This window comes from Astyanax mexicanus, chromosome 2, assembly GCF_023375975.1.
Source record: "Astyanax mexicanus isolate ESR-SI-001 chromosome 2, AstMex3_surface, whole genome shotgun sequence".
Taxonomy (NCBI): Eukaryota; Metazoa; Chordata; class Actinopteri; order Characiformes; family Acestrorhamphidae; genus Astyanax; species Astyanax mexicanus.
The window spans coordinates 62,770,945-62,797,190 of record NC_064409.1 but is presented as its reverse complement, the minus strand read 5'-3'; the positions used below and the strand labels follow the sequence as shown (position 1 = coordinate 62,797,190).

Here is a 26,246-nt window from a genome sequence, read left to right as displayed (position 1 = left end):
GGGCCAAGGGCAGCCTCGCCGTTGACAGTTAATAGGATCTTTGGCTTTTTTTGTTTTGAGCCGGACTGACTCAGATTGATGTCCTGGAGAAAGTCACTGGTTAATTAGAGAGAAGGCTGTGTAATGTCATGGATCTCGCTTTACCCAGGAGACAAGTGAGAATGAGGGGTCTAAAGTTGAAGAAAGGGGTGAGGGGTGTACTTTTTTTTTTTTTTTTTTGCTTTGGCTTTCGATCCTGTAAAGGTGTTGGCATGAAGTTAAGCACCCTAGACTAAATATCCAGTAAAAGCTTCTTTTTTGGTTCAGTGCCAATTCATATTTACTTTGAAAATAAATTTGATGATTTGATTCCAGTTCTAATCTTAAAAGTATAAAAGTTACTTGTATAATATGGGTACACTTCTAAAAGCTAATCAATAAGTTAAAGTTATTAAATCCAAATGACATTGTGATAAAGGCATTTAGTAATGTCTCTCATGAAGCATTGTTTAACAAGCAGCATGTAAACTCCAGTCGAGTTGAACACACTGTTCCCTTTGACCCACCATTAAATTTTAAGAATGCATTCTATCTTGAGTGTATACATTCATAACCCTGCCTCAGTGGTGATCATCAGACACATTGGTTAGAGGAACTACATGATGATCCAGTTCCAGACAGTGACACGATGTACACAATGATTAGAGTTTTAAATTTTGCACATTAATCTACAGCGCTTATAAATAATACTTTACAAAATAGCTACTGGATAGCATTACATTTCAACACACACATGAATTACATAGAGCATTCCGATACAGCCTTTTTTTGTAAACAATACACTTATAAAACTGTACACTAGTTTCCTTAGCTCTTTTCAGCTATGTTGTAAGAAAATGTCCTATGTATGAATAGCTAATTAATTACTGGTGGACTTAAAAGAGGGGCAGGGGGGGCAACCGCTCCCTCTGGTGCCTTAATGGTTAAAAAAAAGCAACACTAAAGTACCAAAAAGTGGCAAAAAAGAGAAAAGGTGCCCTATTGGCTGCAGAGTAAGTGATTGGGTGCATCTTCTTGCAAGAAATTGTGATGATGTGCTCTCTCGATCAAGAAATATTGGTATCACTTTAAAATAAGACTACCTTTATAAAGGGTTTATAAATTGTTTACAAGTAGTTTATTAATGGTTACTAATTAGGTTGTAAATGCCTTAAAATCATTAATAACTGTGCTAATCTAAACCTAATGTTATGTCATCATATTTTTTATCATAATTAATATTATTGTATTGTGTGTATTATTATTATCTAAGGCACTCATTTTACTATTATTTTACTGTTATTCTTTTTATCTGACCTGCTGTTTTTGATACAGTTTCACTCTTATGTTATTGTTGCTCCTAGTAATAACATGTATCTTTTTTTTTCAACTGCAACAATACATGTGCTGCTTATGTATATACTTAAAATACCCTCATTAGCCATGCTTATTTTTATTGATCATCTTATTTTGTGTGTTAATAGCGCTTTTACTTTTGTTGTATTTATTCTTTTAATGTATGTTTGATCATGTGTGCTATATGTACAGTATTGTGACACTGCAATTTCCTTCTGGATCATTAAAGTGCTATCTTATCTTATCTTATCTTATCTTATCTTCTTCCTATCCAGTAGACATGGGTGACGTTAATAAAAATTGTATTTGAATTTTTGCTCCTGCTCAAGCAACTCACAGAGTCAACCATTGAAATGAATCATCAGTAAATGGCAGCTAATATCCTGTACAATCTTGTTTTATTATTACTAATAGCAATATTGTTATAGAGTCATTAAAGACATTTAAATCTGAGTGTAGGACATGTAGGTATTGTTTCTGAACCAGGCTGCAGAAAGCTGCAGAAAGGGCTAAATCCTGCTAGAGAGAGAGAACAAGGTTTGAGGTCCAGCTCTTGGCTGCAGCCTCCTGGTAACTAAACCTGTGGTGCAGTTGGACAACACAGCGTGATAATTGGGGAATTACAGCTGTTAGTCACACAAAATACATTGCAGTTGTGGGTCAGGGACCTGGAGGTCAAGACACAGGAAGCTAATTTAGAGGCAAAGAGTGCCAGTTTCAGCTCCCCCACCACCCAACGCTCCACCTGTTGAGTAGACCTGCGCAGGGCAAAGACTAAACATAATCAATAAATAATTAATAACAATGAATTTTCACTTCTCACTCATGACACGATGTCTCTCACCATTCAGATTGAGATTGATGAGGGGGGGGACGGGTAGCTAGTAGCTGTGCAGTGTGCAGCCAGCTCAGACATCATTTCTGTGACCTAGATAAAAAAAAGTGTGTTTTACACTAGAATAATGTTACTCATATTGTTTTTTTGAGAGCTGTCACTACAATAAGCAAACATTAATTATCTGGTGCAAATAATGTATCTTGAGCTATAATTCTTGTGGAGAACACTCCAAACTAAATTAAGATTATGAAATGTTTAATTATCCTGAATTATGTTACGCTAAAAGTATTGGGACACCAAAAAAAATCAAGGATATTCAGAATGAGCTTTTTTGGGGAGTAACTGTCTCTACTGTCGGACTGCACTGATTTTAGATAAGATTTTAGAGCACTGTGGTGAGGATCTGCTGCCATTGGATGAGCAACACCCCGCATCACCTCATCCCCAAACCCCCAACCCAGCCCATCACTAAACTACTAGATAGAGCACCATCATCATTCCAGAGAACATAGTTCCACAGCCTCACAGCTCAATGATGATGCCCATGCTGGGCATTAGGCATGGTGCCAGCTGGTTTAACGTGGGTTCATCTGCTCCAGAGAGTCCTATTCTATTGGAAACACCTCTCTACAGGCCATAAAACAAGCTGTATGTGCGATCATTTGCACGTTTTTTAAATTAAATTATTAGAATGGGGTAGAAATGTAGTACAATGGAACAACACAAGAACAATCTGCACATCTTTTTTTATGACTTGTATTTTATTACATTTTCCAATGTATAACAATATCACATTTAGCTAAACACACAAATACAAACACAACGATGGTGTAATGCTGTATACAGGCTACATCAGTATGTAAACATTTCTCATATTATTTATACACATTTAACTTACATGCAATAGTACATAAAATAATACAAATTATAACAGTGATTAACACTTCCCTGCAATTCTCTATATACCTCTGCAAGTACAAGCTCCATTTCTCATCATATTTGTTAAGCTTTCCCCATATTCTAAAGGACATCTTTTCATATGCCTGTTCACTAAGCCACTCCTGTACAGAAGGTCCTGATGACAACTTCCATCCTCTAAGCACAATCTACACATCTTAATAACAAATAAAAATACAAACTTTATTTTTATTTTTTTTTTTTCGGACAAACACAATTAGTTAGGATTTATAGTATTTGAACAAAATAAATTTTATGTCACACAAAAAGTTTCTGTCTCCTGTCTCCTTACAGGATAAGTACAAAAACCCTTATTTCCCTTATTGAAGTTTATTGAAAAATATTGTATCCCATTTCTATTGGTCTATTCATCATGCTATTTTGACACAATATAAAGAGTAACTTGGTCTTTATTCCACCCATTTCTGGGACATGTGATCGTCTGATTTAAACACACAAACACTAACAGGTAAATCAGGTAAATTACACCTATGCAATATCTTACTCTATCACTAATGTTGTATGAAAATAACCTGAACGCATGCCTCTTAAAAAAAACAGGTGAGAGGTAATCAACCATAACATCAGTGACATCAATGAGCGCCCTGAAGCTACCCAAAATCTCATTCAACTCGGACAGCAGCAACACAATGAAAATCACATGAAAAAATTGTGTGGGTGAAAATCACCCGGAGATAGCATTCTAGGGTTAACGTAAAACCATGGGAAGGTTTGTAAGAAGAGTAGATAAAACCACAAAACTGGCCCTGTACAGGCGGTATATTTAAAACATTATCATATTGATTCTTTCTTTTATTGCGAACTGCAGTTTCTATGTGTTTTGCAGATGGTCAGTTAGTGTTCAGGCCACCTGCTCTGTTTTCCTGTTTCAGGATAAACTGTCCAGGAAGGTCACTGTGCCCTCCAATGGGCGACAAAGCACAATACAGCTCAGGTCAAGGGTGATGAGAGGACTCCTAAATACACAGGTCATCTCAGCAGTATTAGATATTGCCAGCTTTAAGAAGATATTAAAGATGAACAGAGACAGAGAGTGGTTGGCTCTAACTGATGATTATTTAATGCTTTCTCAATAACAACGAAAAGATGTTTTCCTGCTGACAACGTGTGTTTAACATGAATTACGCCATGTCAGCAAAGAAAAAACACAAACAACGACAATAAAGACAGTGGGGGAAAACCCCTAGCTCATCTGGAAAGCACATCTAACTCTACCTCATTGAACCCCCTCAGACCTCTACTGCTGCCCCCTGTGGAGAGCAGGCAGGGTGGGGACAGTCCTGTGTGATTAACACTCAGGCGGGAACAGCATGTCACTACATGCCCTCTCAGAGCTCTCCTTTCATTGCACTTAAATACTGATCTGGTGTCAGCCCACCAGTCTGAATCCTTACTTACCAGCATGAAAGACCCAGTTAAACTGATCCTAGGTCAGCGCTGAAGAGCTAGTTCTACTGAGCTCTCTCCATTCAGCAGTTCTGGGATTGGGAAGGGCATGGGACTAAAACTCCCACGGGAGAGAGCTCTTCCAAGCTACTGAGGGAGCCCTAATCGGGGTCACAGATTTGTTTGGAGAGCTCAATGTGGTAGACTAATTCAGCGGAGCTTCATGAGAAAGTATAGGATTGAGAGGTGGAGGTGATTTAACCCTCTATGGGAGTATTTAAGAATATAACGTTTAAAAAATTCCACAACTAGTTATTTTTAATGTCTTTTAAGTCAAATTCAGTAATTAATTTTAATTTCTCAATTTTGACCTTTGACCTTGAATTTTTATGGATGTCATTTATAAATTACTTTGACCCATTAGGGATAAAGATTTAGTATTTAGTAAAGAAGTCATAATACCATTCAGAAATCATTTTATTTTATGTAGGATAAAAAGATAACACCTTAAACATAACATTAAACAATATTTTTTAGATAGAAAGATTTATCTGCAATTTTTTGGCAATTTAAAAAAGTTAAAATAGAAAAATAGAAAAATAGTTGGATCAACACTCGGACGTAAGGAGGTTACCACAAAACATTTTGTAATCTGAACTATCATAAAATCTTTTAAACTCATATAATCATGAAATCATTTCTTTCATCTCATTTGACTTGATCAAACTTTGGAGTTCATGTATGAAAATCTCGTAGGCAGTTTTTCTTGGGCGTGAAGCATAAGTGGACTCCACATTTTTCGCACATTACTCTGGTTTGGCCTGTGCATCCATGTTTCTTGCAACGTCCTTGCTTGTCTGAATAGTATGGCCAGTGAGCCATGCCATCTTTCCTGACTTCCTGTTGGGGCTTTGTTTCCCTCTTTTTCTGCCGTCTCATGTCAGAACTCTCAGAGCTCGGCCGGCCACGCTTTAGCTGACTGCTTGATCCTTGCTTACAGAGCACTTCGGCCACTGATGACTTGAACTCTCTCAGACCAAGCTCTTCTTTTCCTTTTTGGACACATGCATGATAGTCTCTGCGGTACAAAAGCCATGCATTTACGCAGAGCATGTCCATGAGATGAAAGAAGATGCGCAAGTACCACTTTCGAGATCTTATCTTTGTGCGGTACAGGGCAATCAATGAATCCATCAAGTCCACCCCTCCCATGTTCTTATTGTAGGTCACAACAGAGGATGGACATTGTACATCTGTGACCTTACTCAGCTTCCTGTCCCATCTCTTCACCTTGCAAGTTGGATAGGCCCCTGCAAATGTGCTCAGCATTGTCACTGTGCGGTTGTCCTGCCACTTGCCTGCAATGAGCTGCCCACCCTCAAAAGTGGCTACTTTCTCATCAAAAGCGCCGCGACCAATTGTCTTCAGATCCTTGTCACTTTTCAGTGAACAACCCTTCAGTCTGTTGGCCCTCACTGTGCCAAGACAGTATATCTTCTTCTTTGCCATTTCCATTTCAAGGCCTGTGCTTGTGAACCAGTTGTCATGATATAGCTTGAAGTTCTGCCCTTGTGGTACAATGGATGCCACTCTCAGGACTATGTTGCTGCTGGCACCAAGGTCTGGCATTCCAATCACTGGTTGGATCTTGCCTGTATGGAACTCAAAGTTGTATGCAATGCCCTTGGAGTCACAGAGTAAATATACCTTGTAACCCCACTTATGGGGCTTGCTTGGGTTGTACAATTTCAGGCGACTCTTTCCTTTGTAAGGAATTATTTGCTCATCTACACTGAGATGTTCATCCATTGGAATGTTGTTCATGGTGTCAAGAGCAAAATTGAGCAAGGGCCTCAACTTGAAGAGTGGATCTCTGCATGGGTTTGAGGGGCTAAGGTCCAGACTGTTGTCATTGAAGTGAATGTTGGCTTTGATTTGCTCCCATCTTCTCATAGGCATTACATCTGCAATCTTGTCAATGCGTGTGCCAGCCTGCCAGCACATTCGTGTTGCTGGGATCCCATAGATAGACATATGAAAAGCAACCCCAATAAACTGCTCGAACTCCTTCTCAGAGCAATTCAGCGGTGAGTTGACATCCTTTTGCACAGAGTACAGATTAGATTGTTCAACAATGTGCCGAAGACACTCAGGGGTGAACATCTGTCTGAAGTATTCAGTTGGAGTGAGGACCTCTGACACTGATGGAAGTTGACCTATCCACACTGGTGCAGGATAGTGGACACGAGCAGGAGTCTTCCATAGCAACCTACGACTTTCTGACCCTGACTGACCTTCATCCTGACCCTCATCTTCAGCCTCACTCTGCTCACTTGAATCACTGTATATCTCATCCTGTCCTGTTTTCACATTTATTATAATCTCATCATCTGAGCTGCTGCCCTCACTGTCTTCACTACTCTCAGGAATAGGTAGAGCAGGTGTTCTCCTCTTTCCATAAAAAGTACTGGAATCCTAAAGACATAATATTGTTCATTGCATCTGACTCTAAAAAACTAAAATGGTACAACATTGTTGGACATTTTTTATCCCCTTATGGTACATTGTTAGTTCTACATGACATATGTTTTTTTGGTTGAAAAGAGCAATTAATTTGATTAAACTACTGTTAAAATGAGTAAATAGTTTAGTAAACATATTGAGCTAAAAGCACAATTTTTTGGAAGGGACCTAATTACATTATTTACCTCAAAATGAACTTACCATTGCATCTATCTACTATGTGGCCCAAAGCATGGCACTGTCTCACTTACTCCCCCCTGGGTACTAAAAATTTGGTCACATGATGAAACTCTTCAACTTTATTGGCTAAAGTAAAAGTCATGTGATAGATTTAAACAAAATATGATTGGTTGCAGGTCTATGAATTTTTTTAAAGTGTTATTTTTCCTTCTGTCATTTATAACTGACAAAAACCCATAGAGGGTTAATGTTAGGCTTCTTTAAGCAGAAGTTCAATTCAGCATTAGAGCGACGGTTTAGAGCAATATTTAAAAATGTTTGCCTCTTATAAAAGCAACATTGGTATATTTCAATCTTTTATGCATTGTGCATGTATGATATTATGTGGAAGGTAAGGCAACTTTAGCCCAGGCCAAGTAATACATACTGTATTTAGATTTTTTTATTAAGAAGTAACACCTACTGTTGGTAAATAAACATTTACCACAAGTAGCACATTAGGCCAAAGTCTTATAAAATTATTTAGAAACTGTGGGGTAAAAGAATTTTAAAGCTTTGTAAATGGGCTCCTCTAAGCAACTGTTCTAAAGATCTGAAAACCATAGAAATCAGTGTTCCGAAGGCAGGGGAAGGCCATACGTAGAAAGCCAAGAATTTCCAGCTAGATATTTCTACATTAAACATACAATATAAGATTGAAAAATAAAAATGATTTAAACTTGTGTGTAAATTTTGAAGATGAAAACTATATATATATATATATATATAGAAAACCTTTCTCCCAAAATCCAAATAAAAAGCATTTAAAAAAGCATTTATTTTCAGAAAATGCAAATAAAGAGTTCAGAAATCAATATTTGGTGCAATAACCCTGTTTTTAATAACATTTTAATGCATCTTGGCATGTTCTCCTCCACTGGTCTTACACACTGCTTTTGGATAACTTTATGCCACTCCTGATGCAAAAAATCAGCAGTTCAGCTTAATTGGATGGCTTGTGATCATCCATCTTCCTCTTGATTACATTTTAGAGGTTTTCAATTTGGTAAAATCAAGGAAAAACATCATCATTAAGTGGTCTCTTATTTTTTCCAGAGCTGTATATAAACATTTTAGTTAATTCTATATTCGAACTTAAAAAAATAAATTAACTAACAACAAGAAAAAAACATATGAGTATGTTTGCTTGTTAAAAATATAATCATGATTGCAATCATTATGATGATAACATAAAAAAAAAATTATGTTGCTTTTATTATGGCTTTAACTTTATGACTATGACCTAAAGACATCATTCAAAATCAGTAACTTTAAAAAAGCTCAATTAATTCATAACAAAGTTCCCAGAGAAATGATGGTCAGTCAATCTGTCTGTGAACAAATTGGAATCTGCATTGAAAATTCACAAAACACACATTCATACATCATATTTTCAGTTGTTAACAATAGTATAGTATTTGTGGGCAGTTAAAGAGAATTAGCCATAATGCAACATGATAATGCAGCAGAGAAGCAGTGCAGAGGCTAATGGAATTCCTAACCCCATTTTATGGAAAACAATATGTGACTGATGACAAGAATGATAAGGATGATTAATTGGGTTGGTGCAGAAATGAAAGATAATTTTAACTTTTCCATTTTGAAAATATTTCTTGTTTAAGAGTGAGTATTATTGTGTTTATTACTGAACATATTCTGTTCTAAAAACAGGACAACAAGACAGTGTTATTATTTTGGCAAAAATGAAGTACCAACATCCAACAACAAAATACACTATAGAAGTGACAGAATTAAATATATATAATATATTTTGAATAAATAAATTGTGAATAAATAAATTGCAAAAAACAAATGAAATGTGCAGGAAACGATATATTGGTAGAGAAATGTTAAAAAGAAAAAAAAAAGGATTTTGAAGATATTTGTAGAGACAGTATTAAATGTATAGCTTTTTTATTGCTAGTCATTTCAATCACGTTAATTCTGATGAAATACTTTTACAACTTTAAATCGTAAGGTATTTAAAGTGAGTACATTTCTCTTTTTTATATTTTAGGATCTGTTTATCTAATTAATTGATTCATAATCAAATTAGAAATAACATTAGCCTCTAAAATACAAAAATACACAAAAATACACAGTGCAATGTAAAGTGTGTACATGCGTGTATCCAACATGGCACAAGCTTTTTCCCCAGACTTCTGATCTCCTGGTTCCACATCTGGATATTTGGTGCAGATTTTTTATGTGGATCTCAGCACACAGCATAGCATGTCCACTGCCCAGACCAACCAATTTACAACCCTGTCTGCCACCCTGACTAAATATACCTGGATACGGTGCGATTATTCACACTCTCTCTGATTCCTGCAGTGTGAGGGGTAAGACTGCATTACCACGCTCTTTAGGAGCACAGAACACGCAGAGATACAGGTCGATATTAAATTTGATACCCGCTAGGGTTCACCCAGCCAGACAGGCCAATCCAGAGCTGCTAAACCCATTGAGGTTTAACTGCGCTGTGTGGTTATTCTGCATGCGTGTGTGAGACTGGGTTAATTCATTGTGTTAAATACTGATTTAGAGTCGAGCTAGTGTTTCAGATCAGTTCCCCGGAGTGATTAGGGGTTTGTCTGCCTGGGATGTAATGAAGCTGGAATGCTGAAATTAGTAGGCTTACACTGTTAAGCTTTCATATACTCTCAATTATTCTTCATTTTCATTAGTAGTGAATAAATTCCTCTTTTCTGACTTTAACTGCAACAAAACTTAGTTTTTTTTATCTTTAAGTTTTTAATACTATTAAATTCAAAAATGTTCATAGAAGATCTACATGTGGGAGTTTAGTCCAGCACACCAGGGCATGGCTTATTAGGAAGCCTAACATTTGGGAAAAGATCCAAACACAGAGCTAGCTCTATTCCTGCACCTGGCAGAGGCATGATGTGACCAATTAAAACAGAGGAAGCTCAAAATATTTTTAATTATATATGTAGTCTCACAATAAAACATAAAAAACCTGTTAATGTTCATATTATTATGGCATTATCTTTATAACTATGACCTAAAAACATCATTCAAAATCAGTAACTTAAAAAAAAGAGAATTGATGATCAGTCAATTTGTATGTAAACAAATTGGAATCTGCATTGAAAATTCACAAAACACTGCTAGTTTACACATCATTTTTTTTCAGGTGTTAAGTACAGTATTTGTGGGCAGACAAAGTGAATTACTCAAATGCAGCATGATTAATGCAGCAGAGTGCAGGGTTAAGCCCAGTACACCAAGACATGGCTTATTAGGAAGCCTAACATTTGGGAAAAGATCCAAACACAGAACTAGCTCTATTCCTGCACCTGGCAAAGGCATGATGTGACCGATAAAAACAGAGGAAGCCCAAAATATTTGTCATTATATATGTGGTCTCACAAAAGAGCAATAATTAGCTTTCCATCGGCAGGTCCACACTACAAATATCTACTATTAGATTTATAAAAGTTGCCAAATTATTAGCAGTACTCAAATAAATATTGGGATTGATAACTGATCATTAAACTAGTAATACTTCAAGAGCTTAAATAATCAAAATTGTGATCTTAAAAATAAATATGCCAAATGCAGCCAAAAAGAGTTCTGGATCTGTAGAAAAAATGCTGTAAGAAAAAAAAAACATTTTGGTTCCCCAAATAATTATTCTAGGGGTGGTCACTTTAAAAATCTAGTTTTTAGATAAAATGCAAGAGTGAGAGCTTGGCAAAATTCTTCATGAACTCTTAATCTAAGAATGCTTTAGGAACCTAATCTGTAAGATCAAGTCAAATCAAATCTAATTTATAAGATTATTTCTGTATTATTTCTGTATTAGGCCACATAGGTGAACAGTCATTAACTCAGAGAAGGTAAAGAGATGAAATTAGTTCTGACTGGATTTATGTAGTACATAAATATGAACAAAAGTTTGGCTAGTGGCTCTGGCAGTAACAGCCTAGCTAAAAGGGGAGAGCTAGAAGGTAACACACACACAAGAGCACAAAAAAGCAAAACATTGGCATCTCTACCTCCCAGCCATCGTCCACAAACCTACTAACACATGCAAGTGACGGGATATCAGCACCAGCATCTTAGTTTACCACTATTACCTTAAACATTGATTACCAAAATCTAAACTAAAGGAGTAGATTTTCAGTCTAGCCTTTTTATTGAAACATAAAATCATACTGATTTATGCTGTATGCATAAATAGGCAGTACTACCTTTGCCTTGGAAACACACATATCACATCTACAGTTGGCCACAGTGTCCTGCAAAAGAGTTTTATTGTTCCCTAATAAAATTGCAAGATCCATGAGAAACATTTATGATTTCCTAAGTTTGAAACAGTTGACAAACATCTTAAGGTGATTTAAGGAACTTTCAGAAAGCATTTGTTTTTTGAGAAACCTTTTCTTTGAGGTTGCTTTGAGCTTGCGCCTACGCAGTTTAAAATTGACAGTCAAAAGTATCTCAGTAAACTTTTAAAAGTGTGGAATTATACTGTAGGAAAGCATTTTTTTGGTGCCTCAAAGTAACATAAAATTGACAGGTCTTTAAAGAACTGTTTTTAAATAAGTTGGACAAGCTCCTTAAAAGTTTACTGGGTAACATTGCTTTCACTTACAGTACAACAGTACAATTACAACTGGCCACAGTGTCCTGCAGAGCCTCTCAGAGCTGTGAGTGCTTGAAGGACAGAAGCCAGGAGAGGGCAGGGATGATCACACATGCTAATGGGCCATGTGAATGGGGCATGGAGGACAGGATTGGGCATGGCAGGTCGCCCACTGTCAACACTTCACTATTCCTCTCCTCACTATGGCGACAAGAGATAAGCTTTTATCACAGGAGCAAGAGACTGTACCAAGCAGTGTGTCAGAAACTACGCTAGTTTCCAGTGAAATAAAATAAGGACTATTATGTTGATGTAGATGATGAGGTCATGTAGGAACTACTTGCCAACATAAGATCAGTCTTTGAAGCAGCACGAATGCTAATGCCGTTACATACCCAGCCATCTCTTTATCCCTGTATCTGATTTGTGCTCCGGGTTCCTAGGGCTAATGACTGATCCTAGCATTAGGAGGAGGGCTGGAGGGGGCAGCTGAGGGTGAAGGCGGGGCTAAGCACAGCCTCTCGACATCTCTCATCATTCGGACCCGATCGCCCCTCTAGCTCACACTCCCCTCTCTCTCCGTGCACAACACGCTCCTATTTTCCAAGCCCATTGCCAGCAGTTTCGGACCCCCCACCCCGGGGCTGGCACAGTGCCCACGTTAAGTGCAGGACGGGCAGGATGGCGCCTCTGCTGCTTACACCAACATTTAATGTTTCACAAGGCTGTGGGAGTGGGGATTACTCGGGCGCAGTGCTTTAAAGGCCACGACGCGGGAAGTGATCTGCGTGTGGGTTTTCAGCTCAGTACACCAGGGCATTGCTTGTTATGGGGCCCAACACTTGGGAATAGATCCAACCCCCAAGCGAGGTCTATACCTGCACCTGGCATTGGCATGAAATTACCAATAAAAACAGAGAAACCCCAAAATGTTCCTCAGTGCTCCGAGACATCTGATCTAATTAAATGCATTTCGACGGTGTTTACATTTTTGAACACATTCAGAAATGATAATAATAACAATTAAAGTGAAAACAATATAAGGAGGGGGCTATGAACACTGGGGCTGCTGGGAAGCCCATGTGATGAGCCACTCTGCATGGCATTTTATGAGAAATGGAGAAAGCATGACACAAGCCAAATGCCGTTGTCATCGAGAACACAGTGGTTCTGCCAAAGTACCCATTGTGCTTCGCCGCCAAGGCCTGCAGCTCCTCACTCTGACCCCTCTTCTACAGTTGCATGTTCTCCTGCTCTCCGACACAACACACTAATAACGTCATTTCCAATCCTCGTTTTTTGGAGATTCTAGATAATTTTGTTTTGAAAAAACAAAGGTTCCAATTTCGCCCCTCAGAGCCCCACTGGTGCTTCTAGAGTTCAAGGGTTTCGCTTTAATGTAGCTGGGTGGACCTCAGAGCTCGGCTACTTTAAAACGCATGTTTGACCGAAGCCATTTGTGAGATTTGGCAGATGGTGCAGGTGCTGATAGGACATACTCCATAATGTTGTCCACGCACGCCAGAGCTTTCAGTAATGGTAGCTCTGACATAAAGGCAAGTATGACAGGATGCTGCAGCGCAGTGCAGGGCCAGACCCCAATGGACATGAAGGAGGTCACGTTTCCATCTGCGCTCCATGTTTCTGCACACTACTACAGTGGCATATTATCGTTGTCTACACACAAAAAAAATCCAAAATGTTATTTTTTTCTTCATATGTAATGTAATGCATTTCTATGTAACAAGATTTAATTCCTAATATTTAAGTGATTTTGGATTATTTTTGTTGGATACATTGATTCTAAAATTTTGGTCAAATAAAAAAAGCTGATTTAAATGATGTAAAAACATAAAAACAAATTATACAATACTTGATTAAATATCAAAATTTCCAAAGAAAACAGAAAGATTGCACAGTTAAAGTGGTTCCCACTGGTTTGCAAGTTATTTGCTATGTTATTGCTAATGTGTTACTCTACTGTAGCTCTTGGTTGCTAAGGTGTTGCTATGTGGTTGCAGCAGTGTTACTCTGCAGTTGCAATGGTAATGGTCTGGTGGGTTAAGGTGTTCTTAAGCAACTCAAAGGTATTGCTAGGTGGTTGCTAAACTGTTGCTATGGTATATCTCTTGGTTAATAAGGTGTTGCTCTGTGGGAACTATGGAAATTAATTTGCTAGGTGTTCTAGGTAGTTGCAATGGTAAAATGGATAAAAATGACACATTAAGAATTACAGGTCAGTATGGATATGGATTAAAGATTTTTTTGCCCTGATGAGGTACATTTTGTACAGTGGCTGTTAGGACAGAGAAACTGAAAGGCAAAGGCATGTGTGAAGAATATAAGGAGAGTAAATAGGGATGAAAAGAAAAAGACAAATAAATGTTTGCAGATCTAAACTACAGCGAATCTGTATTCATATGTAATAGTCAATCTTAAAAATATACCATATTTTGTTGCACTATAAGGTGCACTTAAAATCCTTTAATTTTCTCAAAAATCGTCAGTGCGCCTTATAATCTGATGGACCTTATGTATAAATTTTACCAGGTTGTAAGAAGCAGTAAAGCCACTCCGCTGAAGTACAGGATTATACAGGAGTTTCAGTTAAGTCCTCCAACACCAAGACTGGAGTAGCATTAGCATTAAGAATTATCAGCCTGTAGCCTGCCTTCAAGCCCGGCTAGCACTGCTGGAGTAGCATTAGCATTACCCACTAATTGGGCTTGCTATTTTGCCGTTCAAAGGTCATTATCATTAGCCTGTAGCCTGCTGCTAACCCCGGCTAGCATTGCTGGAGTAGCATTAGCATTACCCGTTAACCGAGCTAGCTCTTTTGACATTCAGAGGGGAGTATTATCAGCCTGTAGCCTGCTCCTAACCCCAGCTAGCACTGCTGCAGCGGTTAGCCGCTAAAACTTATTCTCCAGCCTTAGTACTGGAGAAATTCGGAAATCTAAGCTTACTGTAAATAAACAAAACCGCTTTACTCACCCAAATCAACAGTTTTCAGTAAAACAATATTCTTGTGTATTGCAACCATAATAAATCAGTTATGAATTTATAACAAATATATTCTGAATTAGCATTCAGGACATTCACACTGCCTAAAGTAGTGTTGTTAGCTGTGTACAAGAGTGTGTTCTGTTTAAGTATGATTGGCTAGCTTTAGATCTTAGGTGAAATTCCTCAAATAAAAGTTTGAATTTTAATTTTAAAGCCTAGAATCTTTTGGTGTTAAAAAACATATTGAATTGGTATTTATATTAATATCAGAAAAATGGTATTGCACAATAGAACAGTACATATGCCAAAATTACAGTTCTTTTCATAAATTAACTGCAAAAACATACCAAAATTATTTAACATTTTATATTTGTTCCTTGTAATACAATACAACAGGCAGAGTCAGACTCATAAGCACTGGCCATTGCCTAATTCTGTGTGTACGCTAGTGTAACTCTATCCCACAGTGTTACAGGGGCTCTGGCACCTCCCATTAGGAGCAGAACTGCATCACTCTGGCTATAAACACTAAGGTAAGCTCTTAACTGTCCTCAGAGAGCACATTCCAGCACTTTCGTCACAGCCATGCTTCACATTAGCATTAAGATATTTGGGTAGTAACTTAGTCAAATGGAGACACAAAGGGCAAAAGCAGGGACTCTGGGAATTAGGAGGTAAAATTGATATGATTCGTGAAAAAAACTTGTGACTGTTAAGTATGTGGTTCTTGGGTTCTGGGAAAATGTCATCAAGAAGATGCAGAATGTAGACCCCAACACTACAGCTCTGGAAAAAAATAAGAGACCACTTAAAATGACTAGTTTTTTTTATTTTAATATCTTGGTCATATTTCAAATTGATCATATTTCAAATTGAAATATGACCAAGAGAAAAATGGATGATTACCATCAAACCAGGAAGAAGCCATCAAACCAAGCTGAACTGCTTGAATTTCTGCACCAGGAGTGGCATAAAGTTATCCAAAAGCAGTGTGTAAGACTGATGAAGGAGAACATGCCAAGATGCATGAAAACTTTGATTAAAACCAGGGTTACTCCACCAAAGAGTTAAGAGTTCATAGATTTCTGAACTCTTAAAACTTTATAAATATGAACTTGTTTTCTTTGCATTATTTGAGATCTGAAAGCTCTGCACCTTTTTTGTTATTTCGGACATTTCTCATTTTCTGCAAATAAATGCTCTAAATGACAATATTTTTATTTGGAATTTGGTAGAAATGTTGTCTGTAGTTTATAGAATAAAACAATCAGATGAACTGATTCATAAACTGAAAACAGAGCTGTACATTAATATTGGGAATGCTAAAGCTTTTCTAATATTAAATAATAAAAGAGAAATTTAATAAAGCATCAGTAATTGATACAGTACACGTTTTTCAGTGAACTCTATTTTAAACAGTGTATTTGCAATAAAATCAGTGAGAAGCCATTGTTTGCCTAATGTTGTGGAACATAATGATACATTTGCCCAGTATGAACTAACAGTTAGAGCACAATAAAGGTCTGACAAATCTCAGAGCCCTGTTTTTATAAAGTGTCACTCTGGATGTGTGTCTTTGGAGGCTATGTGCTAGCAACTGCTCTGAATAGCTCTTAAATTCTGCCTGTTGACAAGCAGAGAAAAAAGGCATGTGCCATCCTCACTAATTACCGCAAATGAGTGTAATTAGTGACCAGCACCTTCTGTTTCACACCAGGCCCGGTTTGCATGCTGATAGCCCTTAACTTTAAAGTGCTAATGCTCTAAACTGTTAAGGTGACAAATGCATTCCAAGAGGAGATGAAGACAGGAGGCTAGTGTGCATATCAGTGCTGTCACACAAATAAACTTCTTGCAACGTCTTGGTGCAGTTATCAAGAAAATTTTGGCATAATATAAAAGGGCAGCTGCCATTTTCATAATATGTCAGAAAGCAACAGTGAGATTTATAATTTGTTGCGTGACTGTAAAAAATGGTTTGATTGTTTTTACCATGCCATATATGTTCAGTATTTCTAATAATTACTTAAAAATGTATTAAAAAATAAACATTTATTTAATAGATTTTATTTATGACATTTATACCTCTGCCTGTCTAAAATACAAACACAGACTAAAACTTTTTTGTGAATGTGATACAGATCTGAATTGTTCAGGGCTGTGTGGACATGTCAGATCTTATCTTTTTTTAATTCAATTTGAGACACTTTCATATGGGGTCCTAAATCAAGATTGCATCTGATTCCCAGCTAATAGAAAACGTTCTAAGCAAGTTTAGCAACGTTTTGAAAAGGTTCCAGGAAAGTTAGCCTGTAACGAGACAGAAATAATGTTCCAGGAATGGTTAAAAAAGACAAACAAGGGTTTGCATTATGATGTTATTAGATAGTTTTTCACACAATGTTCACAAATAGATGAATATTAACATTATGAAAATGTTAGAAGTAACATTCCCAAAACAAAAAAATTATATTGATAATGATATTGATATTGCAGAGACATTCCCAGAACAATTAAAATGTAAAATAAAGTCCTAATGAGTGGGTTGGGTAATTGGCTATGTAAATTTGGGAGAAAATGGGAAAAAATAGAAATAAAATTATATTTAAATAAATTAAATAAAAACATTCTAATAACAAAAAATGTTCAGGAAGCTGGGTTTATATGCATGCAAAGAAATTCAAAATGAACAGATTTCATGTATCTTTTTGCCTGTGTGCATGTGCTTAGAACTGTCAGCAAGCAGTGACAGCGCACACAATTTACAATAAAGGCGACAATTATAAATGTGTCAATGCACACAGACGTGCTGTTTCAGGTATAGATTCATTCACATTACAGGTAAATCCAAATTGAGGAAAAAATATATTTATCAATGAGGCTTGTAATGTGAACCTAGCCAGAAAGAGGGAGATGCACCAATATAAACTGTAATAGCTTGGCTTATTTTTACATTTTAAAGTAGTCAGGATGCCTATGCTCCATCACCATCATCCACAGTCTGATCACATGATTTTTAGGGTAGCGGAGGTTTTTAGGGTAATGAATGTTATGTAAAAACTTTCAGATTGTGCTGGAATAAACATACAGTTGTGAAGAAATGTGAAGAAGTGTGTAAAGAAAGTGTAGTTTATGACACCTATAAAATCTCTCTTAGTGACTTCATTATGCTCCCTGACAATAATCATCTCTTTCCTGGCTCTTTAAGGGTGTGACAGCCTGTTGACAAGTATCCTACATTAGTGACAGATCACATTCCTTACACCTGACATCCACTGAGGATGTTCTGCATTTGGCCACCATGTTCCCCAAAAACCCTTGACCATTTGCATGTGACAAAAAATGTAGCAAAATGGACCACCAAGACAAAAGCAACAAAGCGGGGAGGTGGCGGTGGCTAACTGAGATCCACACACCGTTAGCTACCTCCTCCCCCTGAATCTGGGCTAAATTTGGGAGAAGTCGCTGTGTCTTCTGCTTGGTTTTCACACCTGCCTCCCTGTCACCATGACGGTCCCAAGCCCTGGCCTAATGTCTCAACGTCCTGTTGTCACGCGACAGCGTCTGTGTGTGTGTGTGTGTGTGTGTGTTCTTCTGGATCTCTTACCCCAGGACGCAGGCCAACACAGGGAGATCAAAGCCAGGAGCCTATCATAACGTTGTGGAGCTGTGATCCTATCCCCGGGCGCTAAAGCACCAGCGATGCCCAGCTAAGGGCCACCACGGCTGGGGACAACCTTACAGACCACTGGGGAAGACTGGGGAGAGCACAGAAAGGGGGGATGGTAAAAGTCTGTGAAATAGTTTCTGAACTGTAGTAGAGTTTTTAAATATTATTAATTTAAGAGGTTATCCATTAATAATAATAATAATAATAATAATAATAATAATAATAATAATAATAATAATAATGCTGTTCAGGTATTATTATTTTTATATAAGTATGTGTGAAGTATAAGCTCCAACTATACACTTTAAAAAATGGGGCCTAAAAATGTACTTTAAAGAAACCATTTTTTGTTTCATTAAGAATATTCAAGTCTTATTCACCAATATTGTCCTATAAATGCTCTTCACTGACGCACCATTGTCCTTATTAGTAATTTAAAAATATTACTTATTAAAACGTTACCGAATTACAGAATCAATGAGAAAACTGCGTAAAAGGGTTTAAAAGAAAAGCTATATAATAGTGAACTGCCTGGCCTTAGTGTTGAAGGCTATAAGAGCAAGTTGCTATGTTTTGTGTTGCGCAGTGTGACGATATGCTGGATGGGCCCAGTTGGTCATATTTGCATTACCGCAACACTTATATGACTGACAAAAAGACAGAAATTAAATAGTCATAAATTCTCAGTTGCTAATTTATATAAACAAAAAATGTAGTGTTATGCTCATTATGTGTCCTTGATTTATGTAAAATATGATCTTAAAGGATAGTCAGCAGAACTTACAAAACATACATATGTTGGTGAGATTTAAGTTTTATGCACATGAAAAATTAATTATCTTAATTTGTTATATATAATTAATTCACTAAGGATTTCCATTTGGCACAATTGTCTGTGTCTTTTTTCTTTTTCAAAACGTAAAACGTAAAATCTCAAAAATGCCAGGATGAAATTTTTAGTTTTCTCAACTCTTTCATTTGTACTTAAGAATAGTTGGTGAATAAGACCCCATGTTTGTATAACAGATATGTAATAAAGAGAAACCTTTTGAAGGTTTAAAAAACCTTTAATTGATGTACTTCATTTAAAGTTTCATCACATTTTTTACATTAATAAGTCCAGTTTTCCAGAGCATCTTATAATGTTAACAATATCTGAACATAGACAAAGAGTGCTTGGTATGATTTTCATTCAACCAACTAAGAAACATCATTGTGGTAGGAGGTTTTGGGAAACACACCTCTGTTTCTTAATGGAACCAAATAACTCTCTTTTTTTGTATCACCTTAATTGTCCTAGTTAAGAAACTCATTTATTTTTATTCCATATAATTACCTGATAGTGTGGCACTGTAGTTTTTTTTCTGATTGACAAACCATACCACACCGCAATTAAATTCCCAATGATGAGTTACTTTATCATGTCATTCTTCTGTGTAGTAGCTTGAATTCGCCATTTCACTGATGATATTTGCTATCTTTTAAACCAAGGTTATTTCATACAGTATATACAGTACATACTTACCTGGTTATCGCCTACAATCTAGGGTGCTGTAAAGTAAATCTTAAAACTCCTTTCTGGTAGAAACCAGACTTAATCTGGCCACTGTTCTACACACTGGTTAAATGAGCTGCTGTAAAAGGTGGCACAAAATGGGGCAAAAGTAACCAAGCTGAGTGATGAACTGTGACTCTACAAATTGGCCTTCAAGAACTGCTAGAATGCCCCTTCAGCTGAGTGATGTACACACCAGCAGCTGCAGTATCTCTGTCCAGCATGCAGATAATGTAGGTATAATTGGTAAAAATGTGTGGTAATATATTGGCCCATTTGGGCTTCACTGACTGAGCTGGTCCGAAGAGTGTTGGAGGTCCCATTGCTTTGGGGCCGATGAGAGTTAAACAGACCACACAGAGAGAGCAAGAGAGAGCACCCCTCACACACCCCCCAACCTCCAAGCTCCAAACACCCACCCACACACACACACACACACACATACATATACACACACATACGCACGTACACGTGCACATGTAGACACAACTATGCACACACATACATACATGCTCACTTTTGTCTGACCTTGTGTCTAACTAGCAGTGTAATATGAGTATCAGTATCTTTAGAATTTCTCGCATTTATTTTAAAAGTGGTCTTCAGGGTCAGCGAGAAACAGGGCCTCAGCTCACTGCCCCACCATGCTTTTACATTACAAGCTTTTTGTGGATAATCTGCTTTTTGTGGATGGCTGAACAGTCATGATACAACAGGACAATGGCCCAACCTTACATGCTTACACGCGTTATACACTCTGATACTTAAAGTATTGGGAAATACAGTACACTGGCTGGACAAAAAAGGTCACTTTTCATTAGAATGACTTTAGCTTCACTGTGGCATCGTTTCCACAAGGTTCTGTAACGTCACAACATTAATTTCTGTCCAAAGTTCCTTTAACCCTTTAACAGGCCAGGATTTTTGTCAATTGTGTACCTGACATTACACCCCTAAATCTTGAGGATATCGAATCAAGCAATACATAAATTACACAAAAGGTGTCCTGTTTGATAAGGAATGTTACTGAAAATCATAATTGTAATTGTAATAGAAAATATACAAACTATACAAAATAGAAAATAAAAAATGTCAAAATATAATGTATAAAATCATAAAATTGTCTCTTCTCTGAACTTCATTTTAAAAAATCTATACAAATCCTGAATATAAGTAAACCAGTTCATGTCCTCCAAACCATTAGTTTTGTTATGTTTGTCTCATTTTTATGTAAATTTTTAAACATACAGAATTTGGGTTTGATTCCTGATACTGATCTGTAAAGATTAAGTGGAGTAGAGAGAAAACGGGCAGCTTTTCCATGTGTCCTGTAGGAGATTTTAAAGCCCTCAAACTTTCAGAATGTAAATAAGTTATTGTACTGCAGAAAAAAAGGGTTTTGTATCACCTACACCTGTAGCCTGTATATGGGACAAGGCATGATAATAGGTTAATTGATCATGGGAGATTTTAAGGACTGTGGAAAGTCATCTCCAGCTCATCCCAAAGATTCTCAATGAGGTTAAGGTCTGTGGTGAAGCATCCATGTGTGAAAATGATGATCTCATGCCACCCAAACCACTGTCACACTATTACAATGCTTTTACTTTCACTATTAAACATATGCCTGAGTTCTAGTGATGTTCTTCTACGATTTGACAATGTTTAAGGGACCATGAGCCGAGCTGATCATGATCATTCAGGATTTTTTTTTCTGACCAAATTTCTTTCTAGAAGGTGATGTTTCTCCACTGTCCTAAACTTTACAATGAAACATTGGGCAGTTCTTAACCCTATTTTTAAAAGTTTCAGCATCTTCTTAGATGTTTTGAATTTGGCCCTTCTGAATCAGATTGCCATCTTTTTCAAGACCACATGATCTTTCCACATGTTTGTTTAACCAATGAGAAGGTACTCATACACATATTTATGGACAAGCTGAGAGATATAGAACCATCACTCAGAGATGTGAAAGTGAAAGCAGCATGTGGACTGTTCAGGACATCACAGGATTTTACTTCAGAATGACTCAGGTCACACAGGCTACTCAGTTCTCACTGGTGTTGTCCTGCCCACTTTACCAAAGTCACAAAGTGCAGTTAGCAGTGTGCAGAGTCTGGAGTGGCAACAGTAACGACACTATTCTTCTAGACAATGGAGCTTTAGCATGATTTTGATTATGAAGCTGTTATTTTAATGTAAAAATGCTAAATAATACCATTTAAAAGACATTTCTCGATAAGCATTGTTCATCACAATATTTTAGCCAAAGAAAATGCATATATATTGTCTCTTTCAGTCTCAAAAAACCCTTATCTCATAAATTAGTAAAAGGACACAAAAGGTAGAAATGAAATAAAAATACACTTAAAGGTAAACATGATCCCTGAAGTTCAAATTTGTAACTTAAATATGTTGACTGTTATACTATATCTACCTATAGTAAAGGGCACAGACTCATAAAATAAAACAAACAAATTAAAACAGGAAAAAAATAAAATAAATAATAATAATAATAATAATAATAATAATAATAATAATAATAATAATAAACATATAGCCAAAGGAATAAAAACAGACAAAATATAGATAAAAATATACCAAAAAGATGGAAAATAACTAAACTAGAGAACTAAAACAAATTGTATGTAGGAATATGTACATATATGTACATATATGTACAGCATGTGAGGATGTGTAATGTATGCCCATTATGTTGATTATCATTTATCTATTTACAGTTTATTACAGAATGGACAATGATGACACATGCAGTGTCAGAATGATATAGAAAGATGACTCTCTTCTACAAAACAAACATAATGTATTCCTATGTATTCTGTATGAACTTTAGAATATAATAATACAATCTTACAAAATCTAACATTATATTTTATTTTTACAGAGATAGTATAAAGCAAGAAACACACACAGTGGCTTGAGACTGGGTGGGCCTGGTGAAGGTGTGTCTTAATGACTCCTCCTGTTGTTTTAAAGAGCTCCTCTTCAAAGAAGTGTTTACAGGGGAGCTAGGCCATGACACCTCACTCTTTCTCTCTCTCTCAAACACACACACACACACACACACACACAAACCCACTTATGTGGGTCATTGCTGGCCTTCCACTCTGACAGACTGGAGGGGATCAGTTAGAAGACCCCCACCATGAAGCCCTGAGCCTCAGTCCTCCCCTCCAGCCTCCTGCTGCCCAGATCCTGGCTCTTAAGCAGGGTTCAGTTTCAGCCATCTATCTCATAGAATTACATTGCCCTTTAAATCGCTACTAGATGCCCCTTCCCCCCACCCCACCAACCCCACTCCACTCAGAGACACACTTCCCAAACATCTGAAAAACACACATCCAAACACACAGACACTTTATACACCAGCTAATCTTCACATGCTCATCTGTCAGCTCGAGTGCCAGATATTTTTTTTTTTTTGATATCTACAAGTCTTGTTGCCATAGGTCACTTTTACCACCAGATCAATCTCACCTTTCAAATGTTTTAGGGTCAGATGGTGTGAAGAAGTGTTAGATTCATGATCTCAAAGCCTATTACTGAGTAATGACGCGTCAGAGTTATTATAGAGCAACTACTATAACTAGTATTATCTAGTCATCGGCCTACTATGTAATTTTCTAAATGGTAAGTTATGTAGTTATGAGAAAGAGGAGTGGCAGAGGGGAGTTGATAAGAGCCACATGAGCTGTGACTGTACTTCATCACTATATTTGAAGTGCTTTACTTTACTAAAAATTGGAAGAGTTTTCGAATATGGGCAAAACATTTGTTTGGATAATTTATATATACATACCATTTAAGTATTATAATATCTTAATAATAATATTATAAGATCATTATATATAAGATATTCCTATCTGAGTGTGCTTTAATTCAGAATTTACTTTAATTTGGACTTTACTCAAGTATACTTCCTAAGTTGATTTTCTTTTTTTTTTTGCTTCCAGTTTAATATTAATATATTTACTACTATATATATATATATATATATACATATAACATTATTGGAGCACATTTTTTCAGCTTCATCACTCACAACCCTACTTCCTGACAACTTGTGTAGTCACGTTTCAAATGGGTTCAGCTAAGAATAGAAATAGCAACAGTAATGAGCTGGTAGACACTCAGTTATACACTATATGGGCAAAAGTGTTAGGACACCAGATCATTAACTGTTTTTTAAGTGTTATCTCAAACATACACACTAAGAAAAATAAATACAGATTTGTACTTAAAAGGGTACAAAGCTTGTCGCTGGGGCTGTACCATGTATTGAGGTATAAAAAAGTACCTTCCAGTAAAAGTCCTTTTTTGTACCCATAGTTTTGTGTCAGTAAAGATTGTAAAAATTATAAACATTATCATCAACTAAATATGGCTCAAAAACTTGATGATCCAAAATTATTTGGCTTTCAAATAAAAAAATGTGCAATTAAAATATATATTGTTTATTAGTACAGTGATGCAGAATACTGAATGTACCCTTTGGCTGGTTAAATGGTACAAAATGTGTACTTCCTGCTGTTAGAAATTACTTTGTACTTCAGAGGGAACAAATCTGGCCCTGTAAAGACCAATATTGTACCTTTGGGGGTACAATTATGAAGAGTGTACCTATGAGTACAAAAAAGTACTCATATCGTACCTCTGTTTTTAAGAGTGTATGATAAAAAATCACCGCCCCAAATACCATTCCAGAGAAGACTGAGAACATTTATACCTCTTAAAGCGAGGAAGATTTATACCTCTCTGACCCACACCATTAGGCATGGTGCCAATAGGTTCATGATCCAGGTATCTGCTCCATAGAGTCCTATTCTATTGGCAATATTCCTCTACAGGGACTAGACAAGCAGTGTGTGTGTGCAAAAATAAATAAATTAATTGCAGGGATAAAGGTTGTAGAATCGTTCTATTTTGACCAAAGTGAAATGTTGAGTTTAGCAAGTGCGCTTCTACGAATGAGGTGTGCAGTGGAAAGCTCCAGAATGTGCAGCGTTACAGGGACCATAAAGCTAAGGTGACTTTCTGACCGTGCCAGGGTCATCATTGCTCCCGACAGAGGAGGAGGAGGAGGAGGAGGAGGGTGAGCTGAAACCCAAGCTGGCGAGCTGGGCAGCCGTGCCACAGTGCTGCATCCCAAGCATTCACACCAGCCCTGGCCCTCTCATCACCACGCTCTCCTGCCCCTGGAGCTCCGGACGCACAGCATGACTCACATTTTAACTAACGTCAGAGCGCTGGAACCTCCTGACCACTTTTACAGCCAAGCCGTCGACAAGATGTAGCACTTTAAATGCTAACTTATTTTAACTCGCCCACAGGACACGCATTCAAGGAGGGGATCTGGACCGAGCAATCTTTAGGACTGGTGCTTCTAAGGGTTCTTTGAATGATTCCTTCGAATAATCACTTGTGATTATTTACATATCTTCCAATATTATTATCTTCTTAATATTGTTCCTGAGAAAAGTCTTAAGAAAAAGTCTATGTCAGACTTAGGATGTGGTTGAAAGCACTGAATTGTTCACAGCTCTAATCTTACGATGATTTACAGTATACCATTGTCCTCATATCGGTGGAAAGCCTAGAAGAATACAATGGTGAATATCAGTATTTTCATAAAAACAACTACCTAGGTTAAGTATGTTTAACCTCCTGAGACCTAAACTCTTGCATGGCATGCATTTTTTTATTTCTCTTTGCAATTTGGGCTAATTAATTAACATCTGATTAGTGTAAAAACAAAGAATTATCTTTTTAAATGACGTAGTTTCTGAGAAACATTATGTCCACATATGAGGACTTTAGTTTTATATATAGACAGAACACAATGAAGCCTCATGATGAATTAATGACGAGTGCAAAACAAAAGAAGAAACAACAATAGTGCCTTTTTGAGCAATATGGCTCATTTGAAGTGCTGCTTCAACACGAAGACATAACAAAGTAAAAAACATAAAAAATGACTGTATTTGCTGTTCATTTAAATTTTTAAACAAAATTGAAACTGTGACGTATTAAAATCTTTTGCCACCGCTAGGTGACAATAGTGCAA

General features: G+C 36.9%; 1 protein-coding gene across 1 annotated transcript in view; it reads right to left on the bottom strand.

Moving 5' to 3' along the window:
• LOC125799100 (piggyBac transposable element-derived protein 3-like) overlaps positions 1–25,326 on the bottom strand; it is a 73,563-nt gene extending 48,237 nt beyond the window's left edge. The window contains exons 1-2 of the mRNA XM_049475065.1: positions 25,222–25,326; positions 5,387–7,051 (exon numbers count right to left, since the gene is read on the bottom strand). Of these exons, the coding sequence (XP_049331022.1) occupies positions 5,387–7,051; positions 25,222–25,326 (1,770 nt within the window). The remainder of the gene's footprint in view (positions 1–5,386; positions 7,052–25,221) is intronic.
• Between the last annotated feature and the right edge of the window lie 920 nt (positions 25,327–26,246).